Consider the following 19,488-nt stretch of genomic DNA (forward strand, 5'->3'; position numbering starts at 1 on the left):
GATTATCACACTAGATTTGAGAAAAAACTTTTCTGAAATTTGCTAGTGGGGCGATGGAAGAAAAAGTGAAGAGAGGTTGAACTGCGCCATTCCAGTATGTTCTCCTTGAATATACAGAATTTCTCAAGGCCTAGAGGTGATACTGCTGTTCTTTAGTTTTCCTTCCTCTTTATAAATAGCAGCTGGCCCAAACCATTGACCTTAAATTCTTTGCGTTAATCTCCCATCGCTGTGGCATGCGACACCTCCTAGCAAGTCTGTATCAGCTGTGCTCCCCCAGATAGCTAATAAACCACTTGCTATGGAGAAGATTGGCTTGGTAAGAATGTAATGTTGGCATGCTGAGCCATTTAAAGTTTCTTTTTTGGAATGATGGGAGCAGTTGGGGGTTGTCCCTGCTGTGCGGCTTGTACCTGTTTAACTCGTTTTCTTCTGCAACAAAAGGACCATAAGAATTACTCCAGACCCTGATCAAACACACAAGGTTTTTCTTGTAAGATTTCCAAATTTACAGCTGAAATACCCTAATGACTTGAACTATTTGCCCTTGAGAAATGGGTGCTGCTTCTGGTTTCCATAGTAGCTGCAGGAGGAGCTGAGCAGTGTAGAACGGCTGATCGTGACCGTAAGCCTACAGAAATATGCATAAAGCGTAGCAAAGTCAACTTTTGAAAAATCTGCATTTTTATTAGATGACTCAAGGACTTGGCAATGCGCGTGAGGCTGGGTTGGTGGTTGCCAGATGCTGTTATAATCTGTCATCTGTGTTAGGTGGCCTGTCTGGGAGCGAATGGCCTCTGTCCAGTCCTTGGTGGACAGATGTCCACCGAAGAGAGTAAAGCTCCAAGCCAGTGAGGGCCCATCCCAGCAGGCCTAGCAATGAAGCCAAGGACTCGCTGGGCTTGGAGCCTTCATTTCATTATTGCCCATGGTGGTCAGTCCTCAGATGACTGATAGCAACTGTTCAGGGCTACTTTGAAGGAGCTCGTCGTTTTGTCTGTGCAGTTGTGATTCTGTTTCTCTCTTTTGTGTTTTTCCCCCTTTTTTCCTTCTCTGTTTTTAGTAAGAGAAGTTGGCTTTTATCAAAGGTTGGGTTTTTTTGTTCGTTTTTTTTTTTCCTAATGAAATAACACTTTTTTTTCTTCTTCTGGGACTATATTCTGAGCCTCAAGGCAATGGAAAACCGAGCATTGATGATCCTCGGCTATGGCACGGATATGTTAAGACTTGGTGGGAAGGGAGGGCACTGCCTCATGCTGTAGAGTGAGTCTCCCCAAGCCCATGGTGAAACCCGTCCTGGTTCTGTGCTTCCTCGAAGGCTAAAAGAGTGACAAAGACCTTTTCTTTTTTCTTTTTTTCCCCTTCCTTTTGGAAAGGGGTCAAATTGTAGCTTCCTGCTGAAGAGGCTGGTGGGAGATGGCCGGGGGCGGCCATCGCAGGGGGCGGCCATTTTGGTGCTTGCCCTGAGAGGATCCGGGCGCCAAGGAGGCTCCCAAACCCCGGCCGGGCCCCCGCCAGCCGCGCGGTCGGGGAGGCTTTGCGCAGAGCCGCCTTCCCGGGGCACCTAAGGCCTCGCAGAGCTTAACCGCCACGGCTGCCCCCAGCCTTGCTCAGACGGCCAGCGGCGCGAGGAAACGCTCCGTGGGCCTGGAGTGGGAAAGCACCGCTCGATTTTTTTTTTTTCCCGTTTCCACCGCAGGTATGCCGGCTCCCGCCGGGGACGGGCTCGGGCGCTCGAACAGCGAGCTGCCATGGCACGTCCACAAGTCGGGGGGTGAAGGGGATCCCCGGGAGAGGCTGCGGAGGGTGGAAACGTGCCACCGAACACCTCAGAGACCTTCTCTCCAGCTGCCTCCGGGAGCAGGCAGGGAGTCGGGTGAAGGCCGAGGCGGACGCTCGCGCCGCCTCTCYTCCCGCCGCCTCGGCAGCCGCCGTGCCCGCGGACCGGGAGCGGYGCCTTCGCCCCGCGAATGCCGGCGCTGCGCCGAGCTGCCTCGCTTTGGCCTGTCAGCCCGCGTACGTGTCCCTGCCTGCRCGGCCCCAGGGGCTGAGGTGACATTTTACTTATCCCTTCTTAGTTTTCATGCGTCCTGCCCTTGCGCATTGCTTTCAGCGCTGCACACAAGGAAAAATAATCCCGCATGAGGCTTTGGCACGCGGGCGCTCGGTAGCGCTGAGGGAGTTCTGGTTCCTGGGTAAATGTCACGTCGAGCCCCGGGGGTGGCGTGTAGTGTGGGACGAGGAGGTGTCCTGCCGTTCGTGCTCMCAAACCTCGTTGCCGCGTGATCACGTGCTCTGTACGGTCCTGTGCCGCCCTGGTGCGAAGGGAGCGTTTTACAGCGTCCTCCGCTCGTGTGCGAAACCCCAAGTCCCCACGCGGGAGAGTTTCCTTTCGAGCCGCGCGGGCAGCAGGAAGGTTCCCTCGGCCAATTCCAGGGCGATTTAAGGTACCTCTGAGAGGCCCCGGGGTCTCGCAGCYGTGCGGAAGAGACTGACTCTTCCCCGCCAAGGGGAGAGCTTGGCCCCGTCTGCGCGCTCTCCCCCGTAGGTGTGCGCGTGCACATTCGGCTCTGCCCTCGGAGCTCCCCGATGGGCCCCCGCTTACGCTCGGCGCGTTTCCTGTCTTGATGCCATCCACACCTTGTTTTTCTGAAGCTTTCTTGCAGGCCACCGAGCTCCTTCTCTTTTCGCTGCAGATATGTCTCTATCTCCTGCTGCGGCGCTTGGACTTCCACGTACATGCTCTGCTCACAGATGGCCGTAATTCATGCTGCTAGCGTCTGCATCTGAACTTGTATTGTTCCCTGAAAAATGAGATAAAAATGAAGTTGCTTATTGCCAGGGAGCTTATTGCTCAAATGATACAACACAGCTGCCGATCAGCCCCGTTGCTGCGTTACGGTTATTGGGAGCATACAGCCATGGGCCATGCTCCGGCCTCAGGCTGCAATCCTACCTAATCATAGCATCCTATTCCAGCTCCGAAAATGACAGGTCTCTCCTCTTAAACACCTCTCTTTAGGGGGAGGAGGGTGCTGGAGTCGCTCTGAGTTCAGCGGTGTTAAAGAATCAGGGTATTAAGAAAGGCGCTATCTTTGTGCGTTTTTACTTTGCAGGTGCTAGGAGTTTCAATGCCTCATATATGCTGTATTTAAACAGATTTTAAAATGTCTTCAAAGTTGAACTAAGCCCTTAATATATTTTGAGGGGGAAATGAAGAGGAGTGGGACAATTATAAAATTGTTGTAGATTCAGACCTGACTCTTCCGTGATGCTGTCTGTGTTTGGACTTATTGCCTTGGAAATCTTGATGCAGATTGTCTGAAGAGCTCTGTTGTAATTATGAGCATGAAATGCGTGACACAGGATGTTTTTTTAGTGGATGCCTCAAGACTCCTCAATCTATGTCAGTGCATCACTGAAAAATATTTTGCTCTAAAGCTTGAAGATGTGAAGGAATAAAATCAGTGTGTGCAGCTGCTCTGTGTGAGCAGCTTACCAAGATGTAAGATAGAAGAAATCGGAAACAAAACCTGATTTGTATCAACAGAGGGAAGTCCCCTGCAAAAAATCTTGAGCAGGGACAGTTGAGGGTATTTTTGCAAGTGAAGGAAGCGTTTGTCAGCCTGCATAATGAAGGGACCTTTGTGTCAGTCTGCTTAAAACTGGGGGTAGAAAGTCATGAACCAACGTGACAAAATATCTAGAAAGGTGAAGTTAGATGTGTAACCTTAGCATTCACCAAATAAATTGGAACAAAGGACTTATTCATTGTTAACTGAAGCTCCACAACTGGACTCTCTGACGCGACCCAGCCTCTGCTGGGTTCAGCAGCCCATGTCCTTCCCACCTTCGTTCTGATCCTTCTCAGGAGGCATTTGAATGTCTCCGTGCAGACAATAAGTGACCAGGCGCTTTGGCTTTTTCAGGGTGTCACCCTAAACAGCTGTGAGTTGGCTGCTATCCTCCCTCCCTCCTTCCCTCCCTCCAAAACTAGGACATCTAAATTTAACCTGCTATCAACAGATGAGGCTGGAGAGTTTCCACTGTGGAAATGAATCCCACTTTGAACCTGTCTGCTCTTCTGTTCGGACTCCATCAATGCAAATTCCTTTCTTTGAGCCATGACCTCCGATAGGCTTCGTTTCTCTCCCTTCCCCCGCAGCACTTGTGTTTGTCCTACTGCGGTGCGCTTGTGGAGTTTCCCCAACAGAGTATGTCGCTATTCACGTTTTACGTGTGCACACACCTCAATTTACTGGGTGATAACACCAGGTTGGCCTGCTCCCTTGCAGTAGCACACGGAAGGCTCCTGAGCTAAAATGGTTGGCCCCGACCTTCAAGGGGTTTAACAGGCTTGTAACAGACTATCTTCTTCGCTCCAGACAGGACCCAGGGAGATGCAGCAAAAGGGAGACATCGGTTTGAGGTGCTGCTTTTTGGGGAGGTGCCCTACAGCCCCACTGCTGTGAGCGTGCACCCCCTCTGCAAGATACTGCATGAACAGGAGGGCATGGTCTGGGAAAGCCCCTCAACAGCGGGGTGGCATTTGCAGACAGACAGCGTGCAGGAGACCGTGTCCCGRGCATGCTGGGCGGGAGCCAATGCAGCAGCATGATCTTGCATAAGATAGAGTCTTTCCTCTGCTGCTTTTCAGAGAAGTCCTGATGCTTCTGTACGGGCTGGATCAGAGAGTAGCAAAATAGCAGAAGTTCTGAGAGAACAGGAAAAAAAGATAGAGAAACATATGTCTTCCTTGCAGGCAAAGCTGGTGGGAAGGGAGCCCGCAGCGTGACTGGCATGTGTCAAGAGGAGCTGTATTGCAAACCTGCAAGGTGCCAGAGCTGGGGTCCCCTGGTTAATGGGTTAGTCCACRAGCTGGATGAGGCCAGTCATCCAGGCCCCCTCGTTCTCTGAAAATAACTTCAGTATTTAGCTTCTTCACTGGAAAGCAAATGAAACCTAAATGTAAAAAGTGTTTGTAGGGAGAACTCATGAAATAAATGCAATGTGGTTTTTGAAAACTGGTCATATATTGCAGCAGTCCTTAARCTCTCTTTCTGCTGTTTGCTAGGGTCTGAAAGGCCAGGGCTGCTTTCTGTTTCCTGGGGTCCTGGAGGCTGGGTGAAAAGTTGCCTCTCTCCAGATGCAGTATTTACAGCTAACATTTGGCCAGTCTTTTGCYAAATAAGCAAACAGCATCAGGAAACTAAACTGTGCAGAAGTTCAGCTACTCTGTGCCCTGGTAGCTGCTCCAAACTACATTAGCTTTGTCATTCTATCACAAGATACACAGCAGCCTGATAATGAAAAATGCAGGATGCTGACTGATATTTTTAACCAGAAACCTTGACGCTATATCTGATGCAGTGCAAGAGCTGAAACAGAGAGAAAATGCACTCATTGTAAAGAGGGTGTTTAGCACAGCCTTGAAATACAAGTGCAAATGTGGTGGAACTGTTTGTTTAAAAACAACCACCACCCAAACAACTCCAGGCAGATCTGTTTGAAAATTCCATTTTATTTTCTGTCTGTTATAAAAGCAGGGTTTTGTTTTTACATCTGTGTAAGTGTCCAGACTTGGTACATCTTGGTTTTATTTTCACAGTATCTCTGCAAGACCAAGGACGATTCTTATTGCTGCGCCATGAACCAGGGCTGAATGCTAAAGAGAAACCACTGTTTCCAGGTTCAGGTAACCACCATCTTACCCCTAAATGCTACTGGGCTCTGCCTCACTCTCTGCCGCGTTGGCTGAACAGCTCTTCCCCCTCCCTGTCGCCGTTTAATGTCATTGTTGGCTCTCTGCTGGGCTGCCCCACTCTTGCCACATTAGTCTCTGTGTCAAGAGCAGGAAAGCAGAAGTGAGAACCAGAGTCATCTGCGATGTTGTTCAGCATGTTGTACACACTCGCTAGGGTCTGCGAGTCCCTGCCACCCGTCTGGCTGTGGGGAGAGAGGTTACGGGTGGAGGGTCTCRGCCATGGCTTATCACAGGCCCTGCTTGTTCCCACCCTGGACCACTCTGGTTTTGACAGGGCGGCTCGGGCTAGACTCTGCAACAGCACGTCAATTTGTGCGGTGATTTGGGGCTCTACAGAGCTGAGTATTACTGATGGGCGAGGTGAGACTGCCAGGCCCATTGGACAGAGGCAGAAACAATCTCACGTTGGTGCTCCACCACCTTCCCGATGCATCCTTTGCACATTCCTGTTTGTTACTTGGCTGCCAAAAGCTAACAGAGAAGCAGCTTTATTTACCTCCGCTGACTGCAGCCACTCAGTGCAGGATGCCCTGGATCCCTAGACATTAAAGTCCCATCTGGGACAGTAGCAATCCCCATTCTAACTGTATAGTTATTAACCAGCCATATAAACAGTGGTGTCTATAGCACTTGTCACTTCCAGCCACCATTCCTTTTATGTTCAATCAATCTGTCCTCGTCAGTTTTGTAATGAAGCAGCATTGGAAAAAACATCACTTTTATTCACAAAGCATGAAATCTTAAATGAGGCAGCATCACTTTTCTATGCTGTGTCTGGTAAAGTAAAAGGAGATGGAGGGATATGTTTCGAACTAGGCACGGGATAAAGGCATCCTTTGGGAAGGGAAGGGAAGGAGAAGTCCATGCAAAGCTGACCCCAACATGAAATTTGAATTTCATATTTACCGCTCAGCTGGATCTAATCAGTGCAACAGGACAAATTAGCCAGGAGATTAGTATCAAATTGCATGGATGCATCCAGTCCATCAGGCTGAGGGAATAGGGAGGAATCAGATTTACTTAGTGCACTGGGAGACTAAGTCCAACACAAAGATAAGTGGAAAAGGACATAGGTGTTCCCTGAATGTGATTTTTGGTGACTGAGAAGAAATCTTTCCTTGGAATTCCTTCATGCAGCTAATTAAGACAACTGGGTCTGATTTCTTCAACCCTGGCTGACATCAGTGAGAACTGTAAGTACTCAGCACCGAAAACAAAGTGAATACCAGACATGAGTACCCCTTCTACTCCCACCCATGGGACTGCCCAGAAGTACATCTAAGCAGTAGCCAAGATGCGTGCAAGTATTATCAGTTATTCACCTGCAGCTCAAAATTTGTCCTCTTTTGCATGTATTGCCTAGGAGAAAGTACAGGCAAGTCCCAAGGGGCTGTGCCAGTCGAGCTGTAATTAGGATTTGAATCCATGTGAGAATATGGAGTTTAACAGAGAGGGTGACTGTGCAAGTCGAAGTCTCCCTAGCTTCATCCTTCATAGTCCCAAAGCCTAGATTTAGGCTACCTTTGGCTTGTGGATTTGGGTTTAATCCAGTCCATTTGTTTGCAAGCTGCTTGTAACGCTGGGCTTCCTACCTCAGAGATCTGCCTGTTGAAGAGAGAGCAGGCCTTTCCCTGCCTCTGTGGCTGAGCATCTCTGAAAAACGACATGGAGGAGGGCGCCCTGGTCTCTCCGGAATATGGGGGAATACAGTTGCCAGGACCCAGTATCCCTGTTTGCTGGTTTGAGACTCTCACGGGGGGCGTATCTTCTGAGTACGGTGTCCCCAGGCAGGGGGGTGATGTTGAACCTGTTGCCAAAGTGTGTAGCTTTGGAGAAGAGAGGAAGGAGAATTTCTTGCTGGTCCTATGTGGAAGAAGAAGGTAGTGACAGCAGCTAACTGGTGTCACTCAGAGAGGAGAGCCTTTTGAGCAGAGCGTGTGTGTGTGTGATTGATTGTGAGAACTGTTTAGACCAACTCAGCAGGGCCAGGCCTGTATGTAGCATGCTGAGCTCTCTTCAGTCCTAACTCATGAGGCCAATTGTGAGTAAGAGGAAGAATTGTTATCCAAGGGGAAAGAGCTGCAGAGGAAAGGGGAAGTGATTTGCCTCAGGCCATGCGCCTGGAGCAAGCGAGCAGATCTCCTGTGCCCTGTCCTCCAGATGCCACTTCCACTCTACAACTTCCTCTGCCTGTAAACTGTGCCCCTCCCATTCAAACTGCTTTTCCGTACCTCCTTCCTTTGAAGAAATACATCTGGTTATCTCTGAAGCCATCTGGACAAGGTCCTTAAAACCTATGGGTTCCAGCTCCTGCTCCAAATGTACCTTATTTACTGGAGCATCTTCACCCAACTTTCAGGTGTTTCCCTACTTGCACCTCTCATGCATAATCCTTTGCTGCATAGATACTTGTGCCATAACCAGACAGGTTCAATATCACCTATGGTCCTGTCTGTACCCCATTCCTGAAAGTCATGTAGATCATGAGGTCATCTGGAGAAAAATTCTCTATCAACCCCAACGTGATCTGTTATCATAGGAAGAAGAGTTTTTCATAGTTTTTTTTAATAATGTTTGCTAGGAATAGATGCCTGTTATTTTCAGACATAGCTGTTCTTGAATTATGGATATAGCTGGGTAGACTCAGTAGGTAAGATCTGCCCTCGCTTACACCCATGCATCTCCAATGACTTCAGAAGGATCCTTTTTATATCCTGCTCTTCTTACAGCACCGTCATTGAGATTTCATGGGAATAAGGGGCAACAGAACTTCAGCCAACAAGAGCCTGTGTGTGAGCCATTAGCTGTTAACACCATGAGAAAGAGAGACCATGGGCTAGCTGGGCAGCCAAATGTCTTCATTTCCTAAAGACAAACACAATGGAACATCTCCCCTCTTGATTTATGTTGACTCGTAGGGCCGCAATTCTAGCTGCTGCCTTTGCCCATGAGATTATCSCATATTATAATGCTAATGGGAGACTGAGATCAGCAAGTGCAAGCAGCACAAGCTTACTTACTATCCCTTCTGTGAAGCATGGAGATGGCCTAGTAGCTCCCACTCAAAAGACATTCTGCAACAGGTTTGTTATTTGCATTGCTTTGAAATTGAGATCATTTCCATGCTTCCTTGTTCCATGTTTTAAAACCAGGAAGATTTTCTTTTTATTATGCTTCTTCCAATTTCATGCCCTTTTCATCAGCCTGTGACACACTGACCATCTATTCCTTGTTCCAAAACTTTCTCCCAAAAATTCTGCAGAAAGGACATTCTGCCTGGTGGTATTTTTGTTTGTTTCAAACATAGCTTTAAGGCAAAAGTTTGGCAATGCAAAGCAAAGTCTACATAAGGCCGCATGACTTGGATTTGCAACTCAGAACCTTTACAGCTTAAAAAAAATTCCTTATCTTAAATAGTCAACTTTTTGCTCCAGGAACTTGTTTTGTTCTCAACTAAAAAGAAAGAAAGACTCCTAAAATCCCAAATAAAATGTTCTTATTGTTCTGGGCAGTCTGGGCAAGCTAATGAGACTGAAGTTCAAACAGTAACTAAAGTAGGGAAGAAAAAAAGCTATACGGATAGACATTAATGTTAGTTAGTTTCTTCCCTTAGGAATCCAGTGATGAGACAGACCCCAGTCAAAGGTCTCCTCTTTAGCTTTAGCACAGTGAAATCCGTCCCAATGGGAGAAGGTAGAATGGTTGCATTTCTKTTGAATGAATAAAAAGTGCATTTTGATTTTGCTCAGATTATACGTGTATGTTCTAATACCTAAATGTTTTGTTTTTCTCCCTTCTGGTGCCGGGACGCCAGGTTGTTATCGGTGTTTTGGAGGTATCACCACAAGTGGTGGTCCATCCTTTGGCCTCCACATGAGTACCTGAGCATCATTGGCATTGGGTTTGACAAGGGCACTGGGTGGTATTGGCTCATTCTTGCTAAGGACCTGGGGCTGCTCTTGAGCAGAGGGCTCCCGCAGCTTGGCACGCTGCCCCAGGGGTCTGCTGGGATTTACCTCTATGCCCAGCCTCATGCGCCATTTGATAGTCTGCAAGGTCACCATTTCATTGGTAGCTGTGTTGGTTGCAACCAGCCAGGTGGTGAAGCTCTGATCCCGGTGAATGCTTGTGAGTTTTGCCACGTTGCTCTCGCTTACAGGCACTGCCCACGTGACGCTCGGGTAGAAGTTGTCGTTCATGCTGATGTTGAACTTGGATTCTTTCTTTGTGGGACCCACAATGGTGCAGGTTTCTGTTGTATTTCCATACCAGGGATAGTTCACTCCGTCTGAATCACTTATGGCCTGGATTTTACCGTCTAGTAGATCTGGAAGCTCCCAACTTGACCTGCCATAATCAACAACAAATTATGGATAATGCATTAATTAATTAGCTTAGGATCATGCAGGATTTTAAGGAAGACGAGGAAATAGTTGTAAATGTGTTCCCCCTTTATCTTTTATTGGAATTCGTGGCCCTCATGTCATCCTGCATAAAGGGCTCTTCCCTGCCATTAAAACTCTGTCCGCAGATTTACAGAACTGATCATGAAAGTGCATCCTGCTGTTAAACAACATTGAAGACTGATCACCCTGCAGGAACAGGGCTTTCCTTGCAGTGACCGGTAGCTACCTGGAGTGGTTCAAAATGTATTGGTGTTTGAATAAGGTTGCAAAGGGTACTCAGAAAAGTTGAAGCACTGAAACCCACCCTGTCACTAGAAAATCCAGTGTTGCAGGTATTCTTTTGCAGCTCCTTACTCAGCTGTTTTAGCACTGCTGAACACAAGGAATTGATTCAGGGTCTGCTTTCGGTGTCTCCTGACTCGTGCGCTTGTGACAACAGGGCTCAGGCCAGAGTTTCTTTCTTGCAACAGCACAAAAATTCTTGTGTAGGCAGAAGAACTGGCAAGCCTCGAGTCAGCCCCTGATACGAAGTGTCAGGAAAGCCATTCGAAGTAGTGGAAGCAAGATTGCTCTCAAAGACTCAACTTGATCATAAAGGTTCCCTGCTGATTGCTACCTCCTACCCTGAATGCTCCAATTTCACCATTCTGTTCTGATCTTCCTTTTAGTCCATAGTTGCAAACATTCATTTTCTTTCTGGATAAGCCCGTGTCCCTTTCGGCTATCTGTGTGGCACTGGAAGTGTAACCCATCCTTCTCCAGTACTAGGAAGGAGCCCAGTTCAAAGGCTGCACACCAGGCTCCAGGGTTTGGATGACATTACAGTAATTAGAGAAACAGAGGTCAGCTGCCTTGAAAAACTGCCTGAGCCAGTAGTTTGTGGCATTGTGTGCTATGTTTGCAAGACTGACAAAAAGGTCAGTCTTTCTAGCAAGAAAGTAAGTGAAAATGGTCCTCCATCATCTTAAAATACTGATATAAAACTCTGGGGKTTTTTTTAATCAACTTTCAATTGAATTTTCAAGATGGCCAAGGAAGCTAACTACTGTAAATACCTCAGATGGAAAAAGGGCTAGATTTTTGCAGAGTAAAGCCACCAAACAAGCCTAACTGTAAACCGCAGCATGTGCTCAAAATATGCCATGTATGTTAAGGGCATTCTTAAAAAAAAAAAAAAAAAAGGCTGGTAGAGGTGGCTCAAATTTTCCTTCTGCCTCTTGCTTGATGATGAAACACCTGAAAGACAGTGTGGGGGGAATTTTCCTGCCTGCTCAGAGCTCAGAAAGGTCAGCCCTATCCACCAACTGTGTCTCTGCTGTAGAACTGGCAAAAGGGGACATGTGACAACAGCTCATTTGCACCAGTTTCCAGTGTGGCATTTTCATTTGACCCCGCTTCAGTGCTCAGGCGCTGGGCTTTGCACTGAGCTGGCCAAGTTCTGCAGTTTGCAGTCCCCTTCTGCAGGTTGTGCCCCAAGAAGTGGTTATCTTGAGAGGGAGAGTGGACACGCTGAGGCTTGTCAAAGTAACTGTTAAAACCTTTAATAAGAGCCCAGTGTTGCAGCTTAAAATAGCCTTTTGATTGAGGCAGAGAGATGCATCCTCAGCGCAGGCCGGCTGACAGGAATGCATCGTTCCCGTCCGGGCTCTGACGCAGTGTGGTTTGGGACGAGTTGCTTCTCTCCACTGATCAGGACTAATGTGACTATCTCATGAGACTGCTCTGATTGGTAATTAGTTAATGACTGTGAAGTTGGAAGCACTGAATCTCTCACCAGTTAGCTGTAAATGTCTGGCTCTAGCTATAAGATATCTTGCAGGACTTAAAAATCGTGTTTTATCTTCTTTTTTTTTTTTGTGAGCATGGGTCCTAGCAAAAATTCCCCGTGTGCTGCCCGTGCCACAGCAGGCTTTAGGCTGAATGGCTGTGCGCCGCACGAGAGGCGTGCGGCTTGTAGGTCGGAAGGCCTGGCATAAAACCAGAACATCAAGTGCAAAGCAGGACTTCRGCAGGCTCTGTGGGATGCTCAGATCCGCTGAACAGAATGACCTGGGATGTTATCAGAAGCTGGGGGATTATGTAACTTCTCTGTTTCCCTGCACAGATTTATAGGCTGCTGTTAGCTACAATACCACGACTGCAGTAATTTTCTCCTTCTAAGCTTATAGCCTACAGGCAGAGGGAGTCCTTTCCCTGAAAGAAAATTCTTGCCAMGACAGCCTAAAGGAAGTCCCTGAGCAGTCCTGCCAGTACCCCTTGCCCACTGGAGAGAGGTTTATACGCTGTTCTGCCTAAACCAGAGTCATTTTGGCTTACCACCCCCCATGCTCTTCAAAGAGAGCTGAGGAGAGAAAAGCTCCAGGGATTCTGAATGAACTCAGCGCTCCAAGGGAAGATGAATCAGAGGTCATGTTCTGTAGCAACCGATCTAGTCCCTGCCTCGCAGTCTCCGCTCTGAAACACCATATGGAGACTCTTCCCCTTTCAGCAGATGGTTTAGGATTACTTTCCATTCAGTTAGTGCCTGGTACTCAGCTCGACTGCGGCCTGGGGAGGAGATGTGACAATTTCCTGGAGGTTTCGATACGTGACAAATGTGGTGCTAAGGTGCAGACACCGAGGCTCTGTGGGTGTGGAGGTGCCAAACTGGGACCTGACAGGCTACAAGAGGCTGATAACTCCACCCTGGGCTGCACCGGCTCGCTGCGGTCAGAGGCTGGTGGGAGGACAGTAGGACAGGTAGAGRCTGCAATTGAAACTGTGAATCAGCTAAGGACTTACTGGCTCCCTCTTCATATCCTATAGACATCATCTCTGTCCCCCATCCAGTACAGAACTGCAGGACCTTCTCAGGATTTGCCCAGGGTTTAAACGAAAGCAAAAAAGTAGGGCTGTGCTGGGGCCTGAGCTGGGATCACGTGGATCACTGAACGCTGAGACAGGAGGGTATCTGGAGAGCTACGGACTGAAATCGCAGTGAAGCGTGTTAGCGAGCAGTGTGGCTGCACGCAGGGTGCATTAAAAGTGCATTCTGCTTGAGAAAGGTGTGGGCAGGAACAGGGAAGAAGAAACTGGCCTCTGTTTCGTTGTGGAGTACGTTGTGCCTAACTCTAGTGAGTGTGGTTAACCCTGAGGTTTCATAACCATCACGCTTATCTGCACAACTCAGTACCAAGAAAAAACGAGGCCTTATGATAATCCCATGACTGGAGCAAAAGCACTGCCTGCTGCTTTTGGTTGTCCCTTGCCTGCTGCTAGCAAAGCTCGCAGCCAGTTTTAGTAGCTTTTGGTTGCGTAGCTTCGCCACGATCAACAATATGCCAACAACTGGCCTTTGGGATGTTTCTGGAAAGACTGCTGTGGAATGTTCTTTGGTTGCATCAGCATCTTTTTGTGATGGCGTTGAGCCAACGAAAGGCCAGAAAATGCCCAGTAAACTCTTTGCTGGCGATGGCAGGGAATAGGCTTGAAAGGAAACCAACCTATCTGATTTCATGGATTCATTATAGCTGATCAGCTCCAAAATCAGTAGGCTTTGGCCTGTAATACTGACAAATTTGTTTCTGCTGCTTCTGACTCTTCGGAGTCAGTATGGGCATCATACGGGCATCCCCAGAGACCAGAATTGCCAACAAATCTATTTAATGTCCTCTTGCGACCAGGTGAAGGGACTTTCAGCTATACCTTGTGGCACAGCAGTAGCCGTGCTGCTGACAGCCAAGCTGTTTTATATAGGTCCTAGGCTCCTGGTTTCCATTCAGGTATGCTTCTTCCTATTCTGTAACAAGAAACCAAGTCTCCAGCTTCTCCCAAGCCCTCCGGATAGCTGCCCTGTAGCGCAAGTTGAAAGCAATCACTGCAGTGTTGTGTCAGTGACAGTAAATCCAAGCAAAGCAGCCTTCAGCTATGTACATCCAGCAGTGTGACATGGGTGCATTAAGTTAACCTTTTCAGAMAGGCATCAGACATTATTACATCCTCAGACCCTATTCCTTAAAGCCAGGTCCTAATTAGTCACAGGACACATGGACTTGCATAACCTTCTGCCTTCCAACACCCTTCCCTTCCACCAGCTCCTTATATTTAAGAAGCCCTGATCAGATCCAGACTGTGCTCCGTGCAGGTACCAATGCAATGTGTGGGCGCAATGTAAAGCTGTCTTGGGTATTGCATCAGTGATTTTACCTGTCTTCCTCAGCTGATATGCCTGTGCTGGTGACTAGCTGAAAGAGAGATGAATCTGACATTCAGAACTGCTTAATTTTAAATTGTCCTTTACAGTGCATCTCTCACCTACTCTAGCAAGTCAAGCAATTGAATCCAGGGTCATAGTGAAGAACGGGAAAGGAATTTAAGATGCCCATCCACGGCTGTTTAAGCCAGTCTGAGCTGTGCTGCTGTGGTCCCAGTCTCTTCTACCCTGTCCTCCAGCTACATATTCCTGCCTCATCTCTTGAACTGGTAGTAGTGTTTGTCTGATGCACAGCAAGCTGGCTCAGGGAGCAAAACTAGCAAAAAAACCCTGACATTAAGAAAAAGGAATAGGTTTCTGCTGGTTTAGCTGAGCAGGCTTACGTCAGGATGGACAACCTGCTGGAGAAAGTTCTTATTTAAACTGGCTAAGGTGCACACTTAGAGTGCAGGTAAGGGCCATGGGCCACGTAAGGGCAGCAAAGGCTTTTCTTCTAAGCCCTAGGAGGGGTGTCTCAATATTTTTTTCTGGTAAACTGATCTTAGCTTGGTTCCCATGGAAAGCATAACCTTTTTTTTGTGTGTGTGAATCAGTTTTTGATTGTGTCTTCCCTTCTGAGGTCTGGGGGTTTATTCTCAAGTAAGTTACTTTAGTTCATTGCATTTCTGTTGTAGGGCATGGAAGATTTAATCTCTCAAAAGAGAGAGACCCCTTAATGTGAAAAGATGATGTAATGCTACCTAGTGCTCAACTGAGTCTTCCAGGGGAGAAAAATCTATCTGAAACTTGTCGAGATTCTTGGCTGATTGTATTAAAAGTCTGATTTGTTTATCTCTCTCTTTTGCATATCACCATCTGCACTGCTTCTTGCACATCTCCATGGAGATGAAGAAACAAGACTGGATAATTTTGTTCCAGCGTTGCGTCCCACTGGATACTGTACAACCGCAGCACAGAAAGCCAGTCCCTGCCCCTGAGAGCTCCCAGTTGAAGCAGGGCCTGGTCCAGCTCATCCTACGCAGGTCAGAGCACTGCAGCCCGATTCTGATTCCTCATGCAAAGTAGCAGCTTCCTTCCCCGAGCACGTGGGGTAAAACCCTGCTCAGAGTAAGCGGTAATATCATAAATGGGGCCAAATGGGAGGTTTCCTCAGTTCTGCATTGAGAGGGCTCAGAGAACGGTTTCATTTCCTCGTGTAATGCTGAGGTTTTTCCATTCATTACATCATTTATTGGCTTACAAGAAAAATAATCCCAGCAGTTATGTGTTATCTGAGTTTTGGGGKTTTTTTTCCTTTCCTTAAATTTTAAAATGTTGCATTTAGCCAAAAAATTGTCAATGCCACTTTAAATGCGTATGTTGAAATTATCCCCTCTGTATCTAACATCCGTATATGAGTGTTATGCACAGCTCCATCTGCTCCAATATTTCTCAGCTGTTTCTATCCTCAGTGTAATGGCCAGCTTATACACAGTTAACAACTTCAGAGCATGAAAGTGAAAAATTAATCTAAAGCCTGCTATAAGTATTGATGCTCTGGTTAACTGACTGATTTTTTTTTTATTTGGAGTTTTCTGTTTGCTTGTCACCACAGTGATTAAAAAAATGTATGTTCCAGTAGCCTCTCTTCATCATGGAAAGTTGGGACAAATAGTCTGTTGGCATAAATCAATGCAGCTCCATGGAGGTCAGTGGAATTGTGTTGACTTACACCAGCTAAAGGCTTGGCCCATTCTTTCAGATAGGTTTGTGTCCTATCTCTCTCTATATAAAGCTCTTCCAATGCTTCAATGACATTAAAAGAGGGCTTTCTTCCCAAACACCTTTATTTATAGCTTTCAGATGGTGACAGGTCAAAAGAAGCAGAATGGAGCAGCAGACCAATTCTGAACTGTGTTTGGATAACTCTTTTTTTTTTTTTATCAGTTAAATATGAATGGATCTCATAGGGAAGAATCTCATTGCTTCCCATGATCTTCCGGATAATACAGATTTTCTGGATAACTTCTGGAAATTTTCCTCTACATATCTGCAGTGTTTAATTCTGACTACCTGTTAACAATATTTAGCTTTTATATAAAACTTTTTGTCTAAAGCTCTCAAAGCATTTCAGCAAGGGAAGACTGTACCAAAGCCTCATTTTGAAGACAGGGGAACTCAAGTGCAGAAAAGTAAAACGACATGTCCAGGTTTACAGTGCAGCTCCACAGCAGCACTGGCAGTAATAGCTCTCTGCTCTGTCCTCTTTATTTCACTGGATGTGAGCTGTATTTATACAGAGTGGACTTTTCTTTTTCCTTTGCAGCTGGTCACTAAAGACAGGATTTCTAAATGATCCTGAGAATTATACATCCAAATCCTGAAGGCCCGGAATTGGGAACAGCTGAGCAACAAATTGTCCTTGCTAAAGATGATTTTGGAGCCAAAAAGCCTACAGACTTCAAGCTTGATGTAAGTACTTTTAAAATCCAGATAAACTCATCTGCTCCCCCACTGAGCTGTACTCTATCGGTATTTGCCAGGTGCTAGAGTTTGGTTCTCAAGGCATTTTCTGCTTGAGCAAAGAGTCAAGAGGGGAAATGGGGACAGAAGATGGGGACAGAAGATGGGAACAGTCTGTCACTTATGGCTGCTCCTTGGCGTTCCCTTCCCTGCAGTCTGGAGCTTCCAACACAAGTTCATTTTATGTCTGGGGTGTCGAACCTGTGTCATTATCTGCACTTACAGGCAGCAGGGAGGGAAGGAGGGCTGGGATGTGCATGCAGAGGTGGATGATCAGGCCCTTCAGGAAGGCACTGCATCAAGTCTGAGTTTGCTTTCTAGCCCTACTCTGTGTCCCCATCTTCTCCCTCTGCCCTCCCCACTTGCCTTTTTTTTTAAGGTGTCCAAAATGACTCCTGAGCTGCTGAGCCAGCATCCCCCTTTCATACGGTGCGCTTCAGATTAGCAGACGGGAGGGTTGCTTAAACTTGACCTTCTCATCCCTTTCTCCCTTGCTCCCAGAGCCTGGGCAGCATCGGTGCCTCCAGCCACCGAACCATCTGCCAGCCCTCTGCCAGTACCGGCCTCTAAGGTCAGGTTTTGTCCCCGTGGCTAGACAGACAGACTTCCGCTGCACCACGAGGCTGCTCCCAGTGCTACCCAGACACCATGAGTTGCAGAACTGCTGCTCTGTGCAGGCATTTAGAGATCAGATACTGCTGCTGATTTAACTATGGGCCAATGCCTGCAACAGCATCTGAACAATCTGGCGGGGGGATCAGTACGGGGTGAGAGATGACTTTTAACAGTAGGGAGGTAACATTTTGATTTGACTCATTCTTGTTTCATTATGACTGTCCGACCAGTAACACTGGGTTTTTGGGAAGGTTACAGCTCCCAGATTCCTCCTACCTTTTATATATAGATATATAATATATATGTATATTTTCCTACTCTTACATTATTCAAAATGAGAGTAATGTAGATTTTTTACCTTACTCTGGGGTGATGCAAAGGGTTTAATTATCAGTGGGTCAAATCCATCGTGCTTTTGCCCTGTGGGCTGCCTGCTGCTGTGGGCAAAGCAAGCAGGGCTCCTCCTGCGATGTTATACCGTGCTCCCGGAGCTGGTGGGCTGTTGAGCTCTTGGCTGCTGGCACACTGCAGCAGCAGCAGCACAGCATACTGCTAACGGCAGAACGCCACAAGTGTCCTCCTGGGGGGTTCACTGGGGCTTGTCAGCGGGCAGGTTTATCCCGGAAGGGATGCAGGAGAGAGGAGCTGGCGTGCAGGGGACCCCCTCTTGTGAAACGTGTATCACAACAGGAGGAGTGCCCTTCGCGGGAGGGCTGACTGGGGATTTCAGGAGCTATAGTGCTGCTGGAAAGCCTTTATAAATTTAATGTTACTTTGGGGTTGCTAACAGGGCAAGTGTTTTTTGCTTAGGGCTTGAGTACATTCTCATTAGAGGATAAGGACACCCACTGCTTTCAAAGGTACAGGAACAAGCTCTTCACTTTTTTTTTTTTTTTTTTTAAACATCCAAAAAAGTCCTGTTATGTTTCAGAAGAACTGGTCTTTAAAAACAAATCAAATGGGTTATCAGCTTTGGCTTAATCCAATATCTTTCCCAGCCAGGCCATGGTTCTCCTGCTCTCTTCCTACCAGGCAAATGCACGCGCACACACTCACACGCACTCTCTGGAAATACTTACATTCCCTGTTCCCCGTAGTGATTGTAAAATTCCATATGGCTACAAGCCTGAATCCAGCCCACAATCCAGGTCTCCTTCTTGGGAATAGGGGGCACCAACACTTGCGCAGAGGCTCGGAAGTGAGGGGTCCGGTAGCGTAGAACCACACTGGATGACTCGTCTATGCTGGTGGGAATGGGATCAATGGAGGCTTTAACTTCAATCACTGAAATACTTTCCCGGAAAACTTTGGATTTGCAGCTAATACTCTGAATACAGCCCATGGCATACCCCGAATACAGTCCAACGCAGCTCCTAGGGTACTCCAGCAATCCTGGGGAATATTAGGCATTGAAATTATCTGGTGCTAGATCAATTATAGATCTTCTTGGTTTGTAATCTCAAAACTGATATCCATAGGATAGAAAATTCATCATGTAAAGCCTTAATTTGAATGTCTGTCTTACGAGTACTGCTCCTATCTTGAGGATAGCTGCACTTCACAAGCAGGAGGGCCTTTTAAATTTTTTTCCCCTTTCAATGACCCATTAAATCTTTTCCTCGAACAGTCTTTGGGTTAAAAAAAAAAGTCTACTGAGTTCAATAAATAACGGTGTTGTTCTTAGCTGATATATTTAGTCCTTCCTTTTCTCAGACGCGGTCTGTCGTTCACCATCAAACATAGGASAAGCCGGTATTTCCCTTTATTCTTTGGATGAAAAGCAGAATGTTGATCGACACATCTATATAAATAATGAAATAGTTTTTAGCCCCAGCTTGTCACAACCGGTGTGGATTTCCACTTCCTGACTTGCAGTTGTTCATAACTTCCTTTCGCGCAAAATTACAATAATAACAGAAAGAAACGGTGGGTGGAAAAAGCACAAAGTAGCCAAATCTCCGGCTTTGGAGGTTTCTCCAGGAGCGATGTTAGGGCTTTGGCGGTTTGGG

General features: G+C 47.0%; 2 protein-coding genes across 5 annotated transcripts in view; one reads left to right on the forward strand and one right to left on the reverse strand.

Annotated features, from left to right (window-relative positions):
- Window positions 1-2,147: 2,147 nt before the first annotated feature.
- Window positions 2,148-19,482, reverse strand: FAM78A (family with sequence similarity 78 member A). 2 transcript variants are annotated; one of them, XM_026062227.1, is made up of 3 exons: window positions 18,559-19,482; window positions 9,781-10,111; window positions 2,148-2,804 (listed from the first exon to the last, which is right to left on the reverse strand). In XM_026062227.1, the coding sequence occupies exons 1-3, from the start codon at window positions 18,819-18,821 to the stop codon at window positions 2,766-2,768; spliced, it is 633 nt and encodes a 210-aa protein (XP_025918012.1). In that variant the 5' UTR covers window positions 18,822-19,482; the 3' UTR covers window positions 2,148-2,765. The 2 variants fall into 2 exon arrangements, with proteins under 2 accessions (XP_025918012.1, XP_025918011.1); XM_026062226.1 differs by lacking the exon at window positions 2,148-2,804 and having other exon boundaries at window positions 9,244-10,111.
- The window catches only part of PLPP7 (phospholipid phosphatase 7 (inactive)), a 34,771-nt gene continuing 20,795 nt past the window's right edge, over window positions 5,513-19,488 (forward strand). For all 3 annotated transcript variants that reach the window (XR_003252919.1, XR_003252920.1, XM_026062229.1), the window contains exons 1-3: window positions 5,513-5,695; window positions 15,248-15,384; window positions 16,668-16,813. The gene's annotated coding sequence lies outside the window, so the exon portion shown is untranslated. The remainder of the gene's footprint in view (window positions 5,696-15,247; window positions 15,385-16,667; window positions 16,814-19,488) is intronic.

The sequence above is a fragment of the Apteryx rowi genome, unplaced genomic scaffold (assembly GCF_003343035.1).
Source record: "Apteryx rowi isolate R43461 unplaced genomic scaffold, aptRow1 scaffold_19, whole genome shotgun sequence".
Lineage (NCBI taxonomy): Eukaryota > Metazoa > Chordata > Aves > Apterygiformes > Apterygidae > Apteryx > Apteryx rowi.